Source organism: Manis javanica, chromosome 11, assembly GCF_040802235.1.
Source record: "Manis javanica isolate MJ-LG chromosome 11, MJ_LKY, whole genome shotgun sequence".
NCBI classification, from domain to species: domain Eukaryota; kingdom Metazoa; phylum Chordata; class Mammalia; order Pholidota; family Manidae; genus Manis; species Manis javanica.
In genome coordinates, this window is record NC_133166.1 from 30240236 (window position 1) to 30255260 (window position 15025).

The 15025-nt window shown below is 36.1% G+C and overlaps 1 protein-coding gene across 2 annotated transcripts in view; it reads left to right on the top strand.

Annotated features, from left to right (window-relative positions):
* Window positions 1-7009: 7009 nt before the first annotated feature.
* The window catches only part of IPO7 (importin 7), a 55862-nt gene continuing 47846 nt past the window's right edge, over window positions 7010-15025 (top strand). For both annotated transcript variants that reach the window (XM_017651170.3, XM_073216167.1), the window contains exon 1: window positions 7010-7256. In XM_017651170.3, coding sequence (XP_017506659.1) covers window positions 7173-7256 — 84 coding nt within the window. In that variant the 5' untranslated portion in view covers window positions 7010-7172. The remainder of the gene's footprint in view (window positions 7257-15025) is intronic.

The following is a 15025-nucleotide window of genomic DNA, read 5'->3' on the forward strand; positions in this document are numbered from 1 at the left end:
CGTATGCTTATTTGCCATCTGTAGGTCTTTGGTGCCATGTCTGTTCAAATTATCATTTGTTGAGTTTGCTCTTTGGTCAAGGCTTGTGCTAATTGATTGATATACGTGATCTTACAAATATGTAAGAAACTGCTATGTTTCTATTTTACAGAAGAAAAAAATGAGGCCTTCAGTCATGTCAATGTTATGAAGCTGTAGAGTCATAATTCAATGCACATCAGTTTGCCTTTGAGGCTAATGCTCCTTCAACTAAAACATAATGTCATTGAAACTCTATGTATGGCCAGAATAATTTTGCCAGCTAAAAGCTAAATGTTTCTGGGTCAGCTCTCAAGCAGATTGCCTTCCTAGAAAATGAAAGTTATCAAATACTTAGCCACAAACCTAGGAGATGGAGTAATCTGACCTCAGGTCAGAATTTTCTGGGTATTGGGAACAAAGCCACCTCACATGTGGCTCTCCATATTAAAGGACTATGCAAAGTAAGTCGCATTTCTCTCCTACATTATGAGGGAACAGGTAAAAGGAAGTGTTTCCATTCTGAGTTAAAAGAATAATTCTGATTTGTGATTTCTCTTTCAATCCTAATGGTTACCCTGAATACCTAAGGTGACAGAGTATCCACCTGTCCATAGTAGCTAAAAATTGCAGAGAATCTTCTGCTTCCAACTGTGGTAGAGTAATAGTGAACATCTCCTACTTTAAACAAGTAGAAACTAGACAAAATATATGAAACAACTGTTTTCAGACTTCAAAGGAAAAGGAGATTTGGATTGTAATTCCTGAGAAAAAGAAAACAAATGAGGTAAGCCCTGTAATTTCCCCAGGTTTCTGTCTGGGAAGGCAAAATCTGGACCATAGGACATGAGGGGGTTTCCCATAAAGAGCATTGTGGTCTCACTGAATGGAGGAGACAGAGTGTGAAGTTAGGGAGTCCAAAGTTGATGGCAATAGCAGTGTAGGTTTCTGAAAGGAAGGGACTGTACAGAAAAGAGCTCAAGAGATCTACATGGAGGCCCCCAGAATCTTTGCTATTAGGATGTTTATAGATAGGGAGAAACCTCAAAGATTGGGCAAATAGAAGCTATGAGCTGAATAGTTCCAAAAAGAAAACTCCATGGCTCTGATGGTTTCTCATAGGGCTTGGATACCAGAGTTCCTACCAGCCAGACTACAGAGGCTTTGTTGATCACTTAGGACATCAGTGGAAACCCCAAAAGGCCACACCCTAGTTATATTGTAAAATATTCCTTTAATAAATGCCAACGTATCCTTAAGACTTGAAAGTGTCATACTGAACCCCAAGTAACTTAAGAGAAATTCCAACATTCATTAAAGAAAGACAAGAAAATTCACTGACTCAACAACACAAAATTCACAATATCCAGCATCTAATAAAAATCTCCAGACATGGCAAGAAGTGGCAAAATGTCACGTAAATTACTAAAATAATGAAAGAAAGGATATCACTGCAGATACGGCAGGCATTAAAAGAGTAATATATAAATGTCATGAGCCACCTTATGCTAATAACCTTGACAAATGAAATGGGAAAATTCTTTGATAGATACAAACTACCAAAACTAACTTAAGAAAAAGTAGAAAATCAAAATAGTTCAATATCTACAAACTTATGTTTATAATTCAAAATCTTTCCAAAAAGAAAACTCCATGGCTCAGATGAATTCTACCAAATATGTAAGAAAGAAATAAGACCAATTCTACACAAATTCTTTCAGAAAACATAAGAGGAAGGGGTACATTTTATGAGGCAAGCGTTGTTCTCATACTAAAACCAAGGAAAACCATTTAGGAAAAGAAAACTACTGAACAATATTCCTCACGAAGACAGATGGAAATATCCTTAAAAAAAAAGAGCTAATTGAACCCAGTAATATGTAAAATAGTAGTACACCGTGACCAAGTGAGGTTTATCCTAGGAAAGTAATATGTCACCACATTAACAGAATAGTGAAGAAAAACCATATGATAATATCAATAGCTCCAGAAAAATATTTGACAGAACTTAAAATCTTATTCATGGTACTCTAAGAAAACTAGGAATAAAAGGGAACTTTTCAAACTGATAAGAATAATTCATGAAAACCTATGGCTAAAGAATGGCAAAAAACTAAAACTGTTTTTTATATGCAGAAGACTTAATCATATAACCAGAAATTTCTAAGGGACCTAGACAAGAAACTACTAAAATCAGTAAGTTAGTTTAGCAGGATTGCGGGATACAAAGTCAAAATACAAAAATTAATTGTATTTCTAGATATAAGCAAAAAACAGTTGGAAGATGGTATTTTAAAATATCATTAATAATGTGAAACATTTAGAGATACATTTAAGAAAATATATTCAAAGTTTATACATTGAAAACTAACAATATTACTGAGACAAATTTTTTAAAAATCTAAATTGGAGGATATACCATGTTTATGGATTAGAAGAGTCAATATTTCTACAATATTAATTTTACCCAAGTTGATGTATAGATTAAATTCAATATTTATCAAAAGACCAACAGACTTTTTAAAACTATAAATAAATTAACAAGCTGAATTTTCCAAATGTATTTGGAAATGCAAATAACTTAAAATACTCTGAACAATTTTGAAAAAGTTTAATATAGTTGGAGGATTTATACTACCTGACTTAAACAGTTATTAGAAAGCTACATAATCAAGGCACTGTGATATTGGCATAGAGACAGATATATAGATCAATGGAATAGCATAGAGAGCTCAAACATATAGCTACCCATATTTGGTCAATTGATTTTCAACAAAGGGGTGAAAGTAATTCAATGGTCAAAGGATAAGCTTTTTAACAAATTGTGGTGTACTGACTGGATATCCATATGCAAAAACAATTAAACTCTTACCTCACACCATATACACTCACAAAAATAACTCAAACTGGATCATAGATCCAAAACATAAATGCTAAAAACTATAAAATTTCTAGGAGAAAATCCTTATAATCTTGTGGTGGGAAAGATTTCTTATATAGAACAAAAAAGGCACAATTATAAAAGAAACAACAGATAAACTGGACTTCATAGACAACTGCTTTTTTTTTTTTGGTATCATTAATCTACAATTACATGAAGAACATTATATTTACTAGGCTCTCCCCTTCACCAAGTCCCCCCCACAAACCCCATTACAGTCACTGTTCATCAGCGTAGTAAGATGCTATAGAGTCACTACTTGACTTCTCTGTGTTGCACATCCCTCCCCGTGCCCCCCACACATTATACATGCTAATCGTAACTCCCCCTTTCTTTTTCCCTGTCCTTAAACCTCTCTTCCCACCCATCCTCCCTAGTCCCTTTCCCTTTGGTAACTGTTAGTCCATTCTTGTGTTCTGTGAGTCTGCTGCTGTTTTGTTCCTTCAGTTTTTTTCTTTGTTCTTATACTCCACATATGAGTGAAATCATTTGGTACTTGTCTTTCTCCACCTGGCTTATTTCACTGAGCATAATACCCTCTAGCTCCAACCATGTTGTTGCAAATGGTAGGATTTGTTTTCTTCTTGTGGCTGAATAATATTCCATTGTGTATATGTACCACATCTTCTTTATCCATTCATCTACTGATGGACACTTACGTTGCTTCCATTTCTTGGCTATTGTAAATAGTGCTGCGATAAACATAGGGGTGCATCTGTCTTTTTCAAATTGGGCTGCCGCATTCTTAGGGTAAATTCCTAGAAGTGGAATTCCTGGGTCAAATGGTATTTCTATTTTGAGCATTTTGAGGAACCTCCATACTGCTTTCCACAATGGTTGAACTAATTTATATTCCCACTAGCAGTGTAGGAGGGTTCCTGTTTCTCCACAACCTCACCAGCATTTGTTGTTGTTTGTCTTTTGGATGGTGACGATCCTTACTGGTGTGAGGTGATATCTCACTGTGGTTTTAATTTGCATTTCTCTTATGACTAGCAATGTGGAGCATCTTTTCATGACAGACAACTGTTTTTTGAAGGACCACTTAAGAAAATGAAAAGACACAAACTGAAAGAAAATATTCACAATACAAGAATCTGACAGAAAGAATTGTACCCAGAGTATCTTACAACTCAATAGTAGTAATCCGTTGCTAACAACCCAATTTTTAAAATGAGAAAAACAGATAATTTTCAAATGATGAAACAAATGGCTAGTAGCACATGAAAGGAAGCTCAACATTATTAGTCATCAGAGAAATGTCTATTGTGCATGACATGCATAATGACCTACCACTACATACTCACTCCACTAGATATACTTAAAAAGATAGAGAATCCAAACTGTTGGTGAAGGTATGAAACAGTGCCCATAAAATCCTAGTGGGAATATAAAATTGTACTACCAATTTGAGAAATGATTTGGCAGTTTCTTATAAAATTACATATGCACATACAAACCAGCCATCCTATTCTTAGCTGTTTACCAGAAAAATGAAAATAAATATCCACACAAACACTTGTATACGAATGTATATAACAGCCTCAGAGAAAAACTGGAAATGACCCAAAAGTCCACCAACAAATGAATAGATAATTGTTGTGTAGTTAATGGACTACCATTTAGCAACAAGGAGAGAATTACTGATATTCTCAACATCATGAAAATAATCTCAGAAACACTACTGTCATTGAAAAAAAGCCAGACCCAAAGTACTTACTGAATGATTCCATTTTTATGAAACTCTGGGAAAGACAAATCTAATTGACAGTGATAGCACACCAATGGTTGTATGAGGCATGGGGCTGAGCATGGGCATGGGGCTAAGCATGTAAGGATTGACTAGGAGCGGTTGATGCAGATAATCTACAGGTTGATCATAGTGGTGTATAATGGTATATAACTTCATGAAAACTCTTTTATGTAAATTATGTCTTGATTAAGTTGATCTTTAAAAATTTTTCTATGGGTTAGGGCATGAACTTCTGTTTTCTGTAGGTCAGTGTACTTAAATGAAATACAATAGAGAAAAATGTCTGCATGTCACAATTTCAATAAAAGACTGCCTTTTATCTTTCCTTGCATATACTAAGCTTTAGACACATATGAACCAAGCTGCTGAATGTGTAGGCATAGCTGCTGGGAAGGATGCTCTGCAGAAAGTCCCTGTACCTTCACTTTCTTTAACTCTCCTTCCTTGCCCTCTTAATCTTCTTTTCTCTTCAGACCTTTCCTTAGTACCAATAACAATTACTTCAGTACTGAGCTTTATAACTAACTACAAAGCGCTTTCCAACATCATTTGATTCTCAGAATAATTTTGGGTGCTTGGGATAGGATTATTTAGTAATTTTACAGATGGAAACAAAAAATGAGGGACAGTGAGATGTTTTACCCAAGGCAGCACAATTTGTACATGCCTCAGAACTTAATCAATAGCTTTTTTTCTTAGTTTCCTTGTCTTTTGTTACCCCCTACATTTTGAATTGTTTAGAGCAAAAATCTTACCAAGATGTAAAAATGAATTCTACTTAGTTATAAATATGAATACCTTTTTGAAAAAACTAAATTTCATGAAAAATTTTGTCTAAAATGTCTGGGATACCTGAAAAAGGCCTAATAAGAATTATAGAATGTGTTGGGTTTCAGTTATTATGGGATATCCTGACAAAATCCAGTCAGGCTCAGTCTGGGCCTTAAAATGCCTTTGTCATTGTTGTTCACTCAACAGAAACCTCCAGTGGAGGGATATAAAGGGAAGATTAATTCTTTCCATTCCCTTTTCTTCTAGCTATAATTGTCACTCCTTGAACCCCACCTTTCCTCTTTCTTACCCTGCAGCCAGACATGGTTTTTTTTCTGTTTGAACAATAAAATCATTGTTTGTAAGATTAATTAACGAAATCACCCTTGCATTGTTCTTTATCTCTTCTTGATTTTTGTCTAATCCCATCCCAGTTTAAAATCAAGTCTGAAACCCTATGTTTTCTACTTTTCTGAATTCCTCAGACTAACCTTGCTGGAGGAGTTATAGATATCTATATTGGCTGTGGCACTGGGAATTGGAAGAGTGAATTAAAGTTACCTATTCATGTCTACTAACAGAGCAGTTTTTCCTTTAATATTCACACATTTATTTATTGAGCACACACAGGTATGAAAGGATATTACTCAAAATCTCACTTTACTAGTATATCAATCTCTTTTACTTGCCAGCCTTGTTTGCCAGTCTTTGTCCATATCCTAACATAGATGTTTTGTTTTGTTACAAGGTATATAATATTTGTAATTTGTAATGGCTGTGAAAAATTTACTTAGATTATTGTAATTTGCTTAACCATTCCTATATTGTCCTACATTTCTTTTGAAAAGCACAATGATTCAGTGGAGAAAAAGAAAACTATGAAAACAGAAACATCCTGGGTTTCAAATCCTAGGTGAATGTCTTGTGAATAGCTAAGTGACCTTGGGCAAGTTATTTAATCTTTCTGGAACTCTTTCTTTAACTGTTTTAAAGAAGATGGGTTTTAATAGGGATTATGTTTTTATTCTGCATTTAGAAGTTCCTGCCAAAATTTGGATACTCAGTATAAAGCCATCATTTTACCATTTGGTAAATGGTAAATATTACATATTATAAATGTGTAATGTGATAAATACCTTTCACACATCAAGGTCATTCAGTCATTTGTGTTATCCTTAGGAAAGTCTCGTGAATGGATTACTTGGGTCAGAGATTATAAACATTTTTATGGCATCTAGAAACACCTCAAATTTCTTTTCAAAAGATTTCCTTAATTACATAGCAACTAGCAATGGATTTCATCAGATTCACCTATCGTCGCCATAGGCATATTATCAAGTACAATCTTTGTAATGGTTTTAATTTTCTTTCTGTGGAGTCTGGACATATTACCTTTCTGAATAGCAAGACTTTTTCAATAGTAGGGACGACAGCTCAGGGCCACGTGCGCAGCGGACCGCACAGGTAGACTACATCTCCCAAGGTGCTCCGCGGGCGCGCCGACAGGAAGTGGCTGGAGCATCTCCCGCCTCCAAGCCGAGGAGAAGAGGTTCTATCCGGGACCTTGGCGCTTCTCTTTCCTTTCGCGCCGGTTGCCGCTGCGGAGCGCGGCAGGTCCATGTGCGCAGAGCGGCGCTATTCCTGGCCCAGTAGTACCCGAGCCGCGGGTTTGACCGAGTGCGCGCCGCGATGGACCCCAATACCATTATCGAGGCCCTGCGGGGCACCATGGACCCAGCCCTGCGTGAGGCCGCGGAGCGCCAGCTCAATGAAGTAAGGACGCCGGGCGGGCGAACGGACTAACTGGCAGGCCGAACCCTCCGGGCCTGGGCAGAGGCGCGGACGGCGTCGCTGAGGGGGTCCAACTGGAGGGGTGGGGCGGTGATCTGACGGCTAGTGCCACGCCGGGGCGCTTCAGGCTGCTGCGGTGGTGGTGGCAGCCAAGGCAGCCTTTGGGTCGTATCCTGAGCTGGGCCTCTGGCTGCGGTCGAGGCATGAGGAACCGGCTGTGGCGAGGCGGGCGTGACGGGCTGGACACATGGCTGGCTCGGGTGGCCGGCCGCCCTCTGGCTCATTCCCAGCTCGTTCATCGCGCCCAGGAGGGGGCGAAACTCACTAGAAGGTTTTTCAGACATTTCCGGGAGCAGTCTAGCTGGCGCTGGGTTTGGAGGGACTCTTGGGAATGCAGAACTGGTCCGTTGGGGGCTGCGCCTGTCAGCTTGTCACTTCAGTGAGCTGATCAGTGACCTGCACAACTTTCTCCTCTTCAGCTGAAAGCTTTCAGAGGCAAACCCCCGCCTCCTAGGCAGGGCGAGGGTAGTGCGGGATATCCAAATGAGCCTGATTGCTCTTCTATTCTAAAAATGCTACAGTCGGGGAGGCAGGCTGTGTAGTGGAAAGTGTCATGTGAAGTGCACCCTTCTAGGTAGAGCTGAACCACCGATTTCTTGCCTGACCTTGGACAAGTCGCTAACCTTTTCATGCTGAGTTTTTCCCATTCATAAAATCAGGCCACAGTGTTGCTGTGATGGTCAGGTGAGACAAAGTAAGTCAGTGCTGTGAAACGTGCCAAAGCTCTATCAACTCGCTGAGGGTTGTTTTCAATATTCCCTTATTTTGGGGGAATCACACCTTGGGAAACAATCTTATTATGTGGGTATATTTACTACCTCCAGTTTCACTCTTTGTTTATAAATTTCTGCGACTTGCTATATTTTAGTATTTTAAAGGGTACTTAAAAGGACCGCTCCAACGTCCTGTGCCAGTTAATTTTATTTTGGTGTACTACTGAATTTGTCAGCTTTAGTGAGGTTTACTGTACATTTTTTAAATGTAAAAAAATCCCTCTTTAAAGTAGGAATTCACTTATTTTATGCTTCTCTTAGCTAGTAGGTAAATCATCAAAAAACGTTAGTTGTATTGACTTATTAGAAGGCACAGTATTCCTGTTGAACACCTTCAGTGTACAATGCTGTTTTAGAGATCTCTATCTTCAAAGATGTTATACTTTAAGACCGCCCACAGAGTTTAGACAAATTAAATGTAATTTTTTTTTAAAAAAGAGTTGTATCTATATGTAAATGAACCATCATTAGATTAAACTAAGATGCTCTTAAATTCAAAGTCACCTTGGGGGAGGAGCTTAGTTTTCTTTTGGATATAAGATAGTGAATTCAAACATTTTTCCACTTTTAACCATTACTGAACTGTGGAGAAAGTTATGGATCCCTTTTGTGATAGTGGAAATTATTTTATGAAGTATTAATGCATGTGTAAGTATAGACATTCTACAAGTTTAGTCTTAGTGATTTCTACCTTGACCTTTATCTAAGAACACATTATTTTGGCTAAACATACTTTCATGTGATTTTTAATTGTACAAATTATTTGAAAGTTCCTTTGTAGAAAAATTGGATAAGTAATACTTCCTGTAAATTTGAAATTCATTTATTTGTCAAGCAGGTATTGACTATCTAGTTATAGACATTGACATGTAATAGAGAGCTGGGGTATTTCACAAGCTAGTTTTTGGAAGATAAATAATCAAAATAGTATTCAAAGAATTTTTATACTTAACTGTTAAGCTGCTATTATGGTTTTAGAACACCCTGGAATAATGAACACTGCTTATCTTTTCTGCCAAAAAAATTTGGTATCTGGCCTGTATTTCTGTGATTATTAGCTGTTTGCATTTTGCAAATTTCTTTTAATTATTACACCTAAAATTCTGAGTAATCTTCCTAAGGAAAATTTTCTGTTGATAGAATATTCTGATCTCTAATCTTCATTCCATTTCAGTGAAGAGGTTCCAATTGAATACGTTTTGCTTTAACTTTTTGTGGCAGAATTTTGATTCAGGAAATAGATTTCAATAAGTCTTGGAAGAAGCTTGACTGTAGTAAGAATGAGGAAGTAACATTTTATTTCTGGTCGGCTTTTCTTGCTTTGGATAACATAGGATGAACCAGTCATTCCATGATGTCTCATTCAGTTGGTGCTTTGTTTTAGTTCGTTTAGTTAAAAGAAAAAGATCATTGACATTTGAATGGATGTCTTCAGCTAAATCTGTGAAAATTGTAAATGTTATCAAAGTATTATAGTGCAGATAGTTAACAAAAGAAAAGTGCTTCTGCCTCTCAGAGTGATTGCATTTAACTGTTCATCTGCTTGGGCCCCCTTTTACTCTGTCATCTCCCATGCTTACTCTCTCTCACTATCACTGTTCAGCTGTCTCCATATCACTAAGGAGTTACTTAACTACCACATTCCCCATCTCCCTTCACTTGTTTAATTTTCTCTATAGTACTGACTTATTATACATATTTTACTTACTGTTCTCCCTAGTATAATTACTGAGTTTCATGAGGCCATGAATTTTTGTCTTATTGCTGCAATTCTTTGATTTCTCAGTGTTAGACTTTCTGACTTCCTGTTGTAATAAAATACAGTATAGGCTTTAGCTCTGTTGTACCACCACCCACTTCAAGGATTTTTAGGGTATCAGTATGTTTTTATATTACATATAGATAAAATTTAGAAAGTTCCATTAGATGGTTTAGAGACCCACAGTTAGGACTCTCTTTGGCAGGTATTTTCTAGATACAGCTGACTTAGTATTCTGCACTGACTTGGTGTGTAGTATGTTATGATTTTGACCTTTTTTTTGATACTTCATTATAATTTTGGAATTCATCATCATGTCCCAAGTTAAAAAATATCTTCATGTAACAAGCTTTGCCTCAAAGACTAGAGAAAACCATTAAAAAATACAAGTAGTACTGTTGGTGGAAATGTAAATTAGTTCAACCATTGTAGAAAGCAATGTGGAGTTTCCTCAAAAAACTAAAATAGAAATACTGTTTGACCCAGTAATTCCACTCCTAGGAATTTATCTGAAGAAAACAAGATCCCTGATTCAAAAAGACATATGCACCCCTATGTTTATCGCAGCACTATATACAGTAGTCAAGATATGGGAGCAATCTAAGTGTCCATCAGTAGATGAATGGATAAAGAAAAGGTGGTGCATATACACAATGGAATATTATTCAGTCATAAAAAGAGAACAAATCCTACAATTTGCCACAACATGGATGGAGCTAGATGGTATTATACTCAGTGAAATAAGCCAGGCAGAGAAAGACAAGTACCAAATGATTTCACTCGTTTGTGGAGTCTAACAATGCAGCAAAACTGAAGGAACAAAACAGCAGCAGATTCACAGACTCTAAGAAGGGATTAGCAGTTACCAAAGGGAAGGGTTTGAGGAGGGTAAGTGGGGAGGGAGGGAGAAGGGGATTAAGGGGCATTATAATTAGCACTCACAATATAGGTAGTCAGAGAGAAGACAAGTAATGACTTCATAGCACTACGCTGATAGACATTGACTGCAGTGGGGTTGGGTAGGGAATTGATAATATGAGTGAAAGTTGAAACCACAGTGTTGCTCATGTGAAAACTTAATAAGATTGTATATCAATGATACCTTAATTTTAAAAAATACAAGTAGTCTTGGATATAAATTGAAACCCCCTTGGTCATTTGTTTTTGTAAACTGCTGGAGAGTTTTATACCAGCTGGGGTATCTACAAAAGCTAAGCATCATTTTCTTTATGTATAAAATGAAAATTAGTAATAATGTGTATGTCATTGTGTTAGTGGTTTGAATAAGATGATGCCTACAAAATATTTTTGTAAAGTATTTGGCATCTGCTAAATTCTCTCCAGATTATTTGAACTATTCAGAAGTGCCAATTGATAAACCAGTCCAATATGCCATAGATTTTATTTCCCGTCTTAGTCTACTAATTCAGTAGTTGTACATCTCAGTGGAAAATGGCCAACACTAATGGAGAAAGAACATAGATACATATTCTTTGGACACTGACATCACCAGTAGATAGCATAGCATTATTGTAACGTGAAAATGGGCACAATTATAAGCACAGTGCCTGGCACATTATAGGTTCTCTGTAAGTATTTAATGCAAAGAGAAGTAAGGACTTGAATAATAGAAATTGTTAAGAATACTCATCTTTAACTCTTTAGATTTGTGTTATAGGGATCTGACACTTCTCATTTAAATTCTGTACTTTAAGACTGACTTATATCTAGAAGTACACTTTTTAAAAATTTGTTTAGGTAGTCTAAAATATGTGACATTTGGTATTTATTCATTCAACATTGTATATATATTATGTTCCAGAGACTACTCTTGGGGATACAAAAACTGTCCTTTCTACATGTATACACACACATGTTCTCAGAAAAACTTGTTTCTTTTTTCTAAGATCAAAAGATAAAACATCTCTGAAGGTTTTTGGCAGATTTTTATAATAGACAGCAGTCTCTCTGCTCTCTTCCTGTTTTGGCTGCCAGTGTTCTTTGGTGGAAACATTCAATATGCAAACCTTTATTCATACCACTCATTCTTCCACTTAAGCTCTTAGCACCTAAAACTTCCTATTCATAAATCTCATCAATCCTGTCTAAAATGCCATCTCTTCCTACTTTGACTTTCTGTGGTACTGTGTGAACTCAAAACACTCCTAGTCTTATGTCCCTCCTTACATTTTATTTTAATTTTATTTGAACTTGATGACCTCCCTCTTCTACTCTAAAAAGTTCATTGAACTTGAATTTATCTCCATTGCAAATAAAATTTTTGGATCAATATTTTTTTTTCATTTTTCTTAACTCTGCGATATTAGCTGAGGGTAGGTACTCAACAAATAATTGTTTATTTTTTAAGTACTTGAAAAAAACTTTGAGTATCTACCATGTGGCAAATACTATTTCTATTTTTGATCATGGGGATCCAGTACTGTACACAAGACAAAGTCCTGGCCTCTCATGAAGCCTACATTTGAACTGAAGTTATAAATGTAATGTCAGGAAAACTTTCTTTTTGAAATATTTATTTTGAATGACAGTTCCAGTCTGGTTCATTTAATAGCAGATGTCTTTGTGCTAGGCACCGAGCTAAGTGGCTAATGCAAAGAAATTCATGATTCCTGCTTTTCTGAAGCTCCAGAGTCAACGCAAACCTCATAATGCATGTGGTCAGGACTATAAGAGAGTGATGTGTAAGTCTTGGATGAGAAAAGTATTAAATCTGACTTTGGTTAAGGTGGATATGATCTCAAGCCTCAATATTCCCTCCTTTCTTATACTTGCAGCCAAGAAAAATGCCCTACGTGAAATTAGAAGGCTTACCTAGAAACCTTTTAAACCCTCATTTCCTAAGCTTAATATGCTGTAAAGCAGTTATGTTAGGCAGAGATGCTTTCTCACATACTTCATTGAAAAAGTAAGTGGACTTAGCTTTGATGAACTTCTTGGTTTTTTGTGTTTATCTTTTAAAGTTATGAACTACCCTAAGTAACTTCTAGGGATCTTCACATATGGTTGCTGTTACTACTGTAAATAATGTTTCATTTATAAATGGTTAATTTGATTTCATTTTATTAAAAGATTTAAGAAATGTTAATGAAAATCTTGGGTCTTCAAAAATGCAAAATTATAGCCTGTTTATAGGACAATTTGGCATGTGTAGAAACTTAGCAAAATATGAGAATATAATATATATTTCTGGAGGAAAAGGGTATTTAAGAAATGTTAATGAAAATCTTGGGTCTTCAAAAATGCAAAATGACAGTCTGTTTATAGGACAATTTGGCATGTCTAGAAACTTAGCAAAATATTTATGAGAATATAATGTATATTTCTGGAGGACAAGGGTAGTCTGTAGACTGAACAGGTACCATTCCTTAATTAGGAATATGGTGAAGTAGATACTGTTTTGAATTTGGAAGAGGCAAAGTCCCTGGATACTTTGGATGTTAGGAAGTTATTCAGTGACACCATGTGTTAGAGATCTAAAAGAAAGTTATCATATATTATTTGTAAGAAAACAGTTTTCTTTTTCAAATATAGTAGATGCATATATCATTTTACTTATAATGTGTTTCTGTCAGTGGCACATTAATGATGAGTCTGATTTAAAGTGGGTTTTTTCACTTGTTTACTAAGTAATTCATTATTAATTTCTTTTAAAAATCCTTAGTTGGAAAGCATTTAAGTATTACTTTTACTTGATGAAAGGCAGGACACATTGGAGAACTTCAGCCTGTTCTTGATTCTACTACCATGATGACTTAACCTCACTGTGCTTCATATTTCATGTAGGTAAAATAGATACAGCATTTGCCTTTGTCAAATTCTTTAGTAAAGCAGAAAGGTTAGAAACCCTTGGTTCTTGAAATTGTTTGTTTGTATTCATTTTATGTAAACTCTAATGTCACAGTGCCCTTTAATCTCCGTCTCTATAAATGGTGTAAAGTGCAGTAGCTATTGAAAGTCTCTTTGGTTGCATTCCAATGGAGAGAGATAAAGTTACCTCTTAAAAAGTTAGCTTTAAGAGATACTGACAACAGGTGATTTACATTGGAAAATGTGGGTCTAGAGGGGAAACTGATAACTGGAGACAACATGGCTTAAGATTTAAAGTCTGGTTTTAGGAGATGGTAAACATCAAGGAGACACTGATGGGGTATTGGAAATGTGGGACTGAAGTTCAGGAAAGAGAGAAGCAATGGAAAATTGATTTTTCTTCTGTAGGTTAATTGAGAGGAAGGGGGAGTGTGGTTCATAGTGTGGGGTGGGCTGGAGGGCTACACTTTTGGCTGTACCTGTTTTGGGGACTTGTGAAACATAGGAAAAGGAAAATTAGGCACAAAAGTAGGAAGAAGCCAAGAAAAGGAATTTCAAGTAACGAGATTTGGTTGTAATTTAGTTTCCTTATTTCTTAAGTGAATTTCATTAAATTGCTACTAGTGAACATGAATTACTTTCATAAAAAGTTAAAAGCTATTAGGAAAAGAAAGAATTGTTGACATTTCCAAGTGAGAGAGGTTAAAAGCTTTGGGGAAAAAGCTTTAAAAATGCTAGTAACCTCAGAGAGCAATTTCTCCTTACAGGGTTGGTGATTGCAGTGCTAGTAAGGTGCTAGTAAGGAGTGGGGATAAGATTGCAGGTAAAAAGTGTAGTAGGGTCAGGGGTGAATTGTTTATGTGGGATATATATATATATTTTTCTTTTGTAAGAACATTAGGCTTTTTGGGAGGAGCGGGGAAAGCTGCCTGTGAAGTAAAAAGTTTTTCACAGCTGTTATTAACTGTTGTAATAATCGTGTTTCACCTGTGATGCTTATAGTTATCTGTCCTAGAATGACATCCTTAATACTGCTTCAAGACCTTATCTTCCCACAGCATAGACCTGATCGTGTAGAACTTTTTTAAAAGCTCATACTTATTAGATCTTTATGTGATCACAATTTACCTATTTCAGTTTTATCTTCCACAATTGTCTTGATTCTCCTAATAATTCTTTTTAACATAACCCATCCTTCATTTTCTTTCAGAAATCTTTTCTCCCCATCTCTGTAGGTTTAAGTCCTTTAGGGTCTAACTCAAGATGTTACCTCTTAGTCCACTTAGAATTAATCTCCCAATCTACTTGATAGTAATCTGTTGTCTCTATAA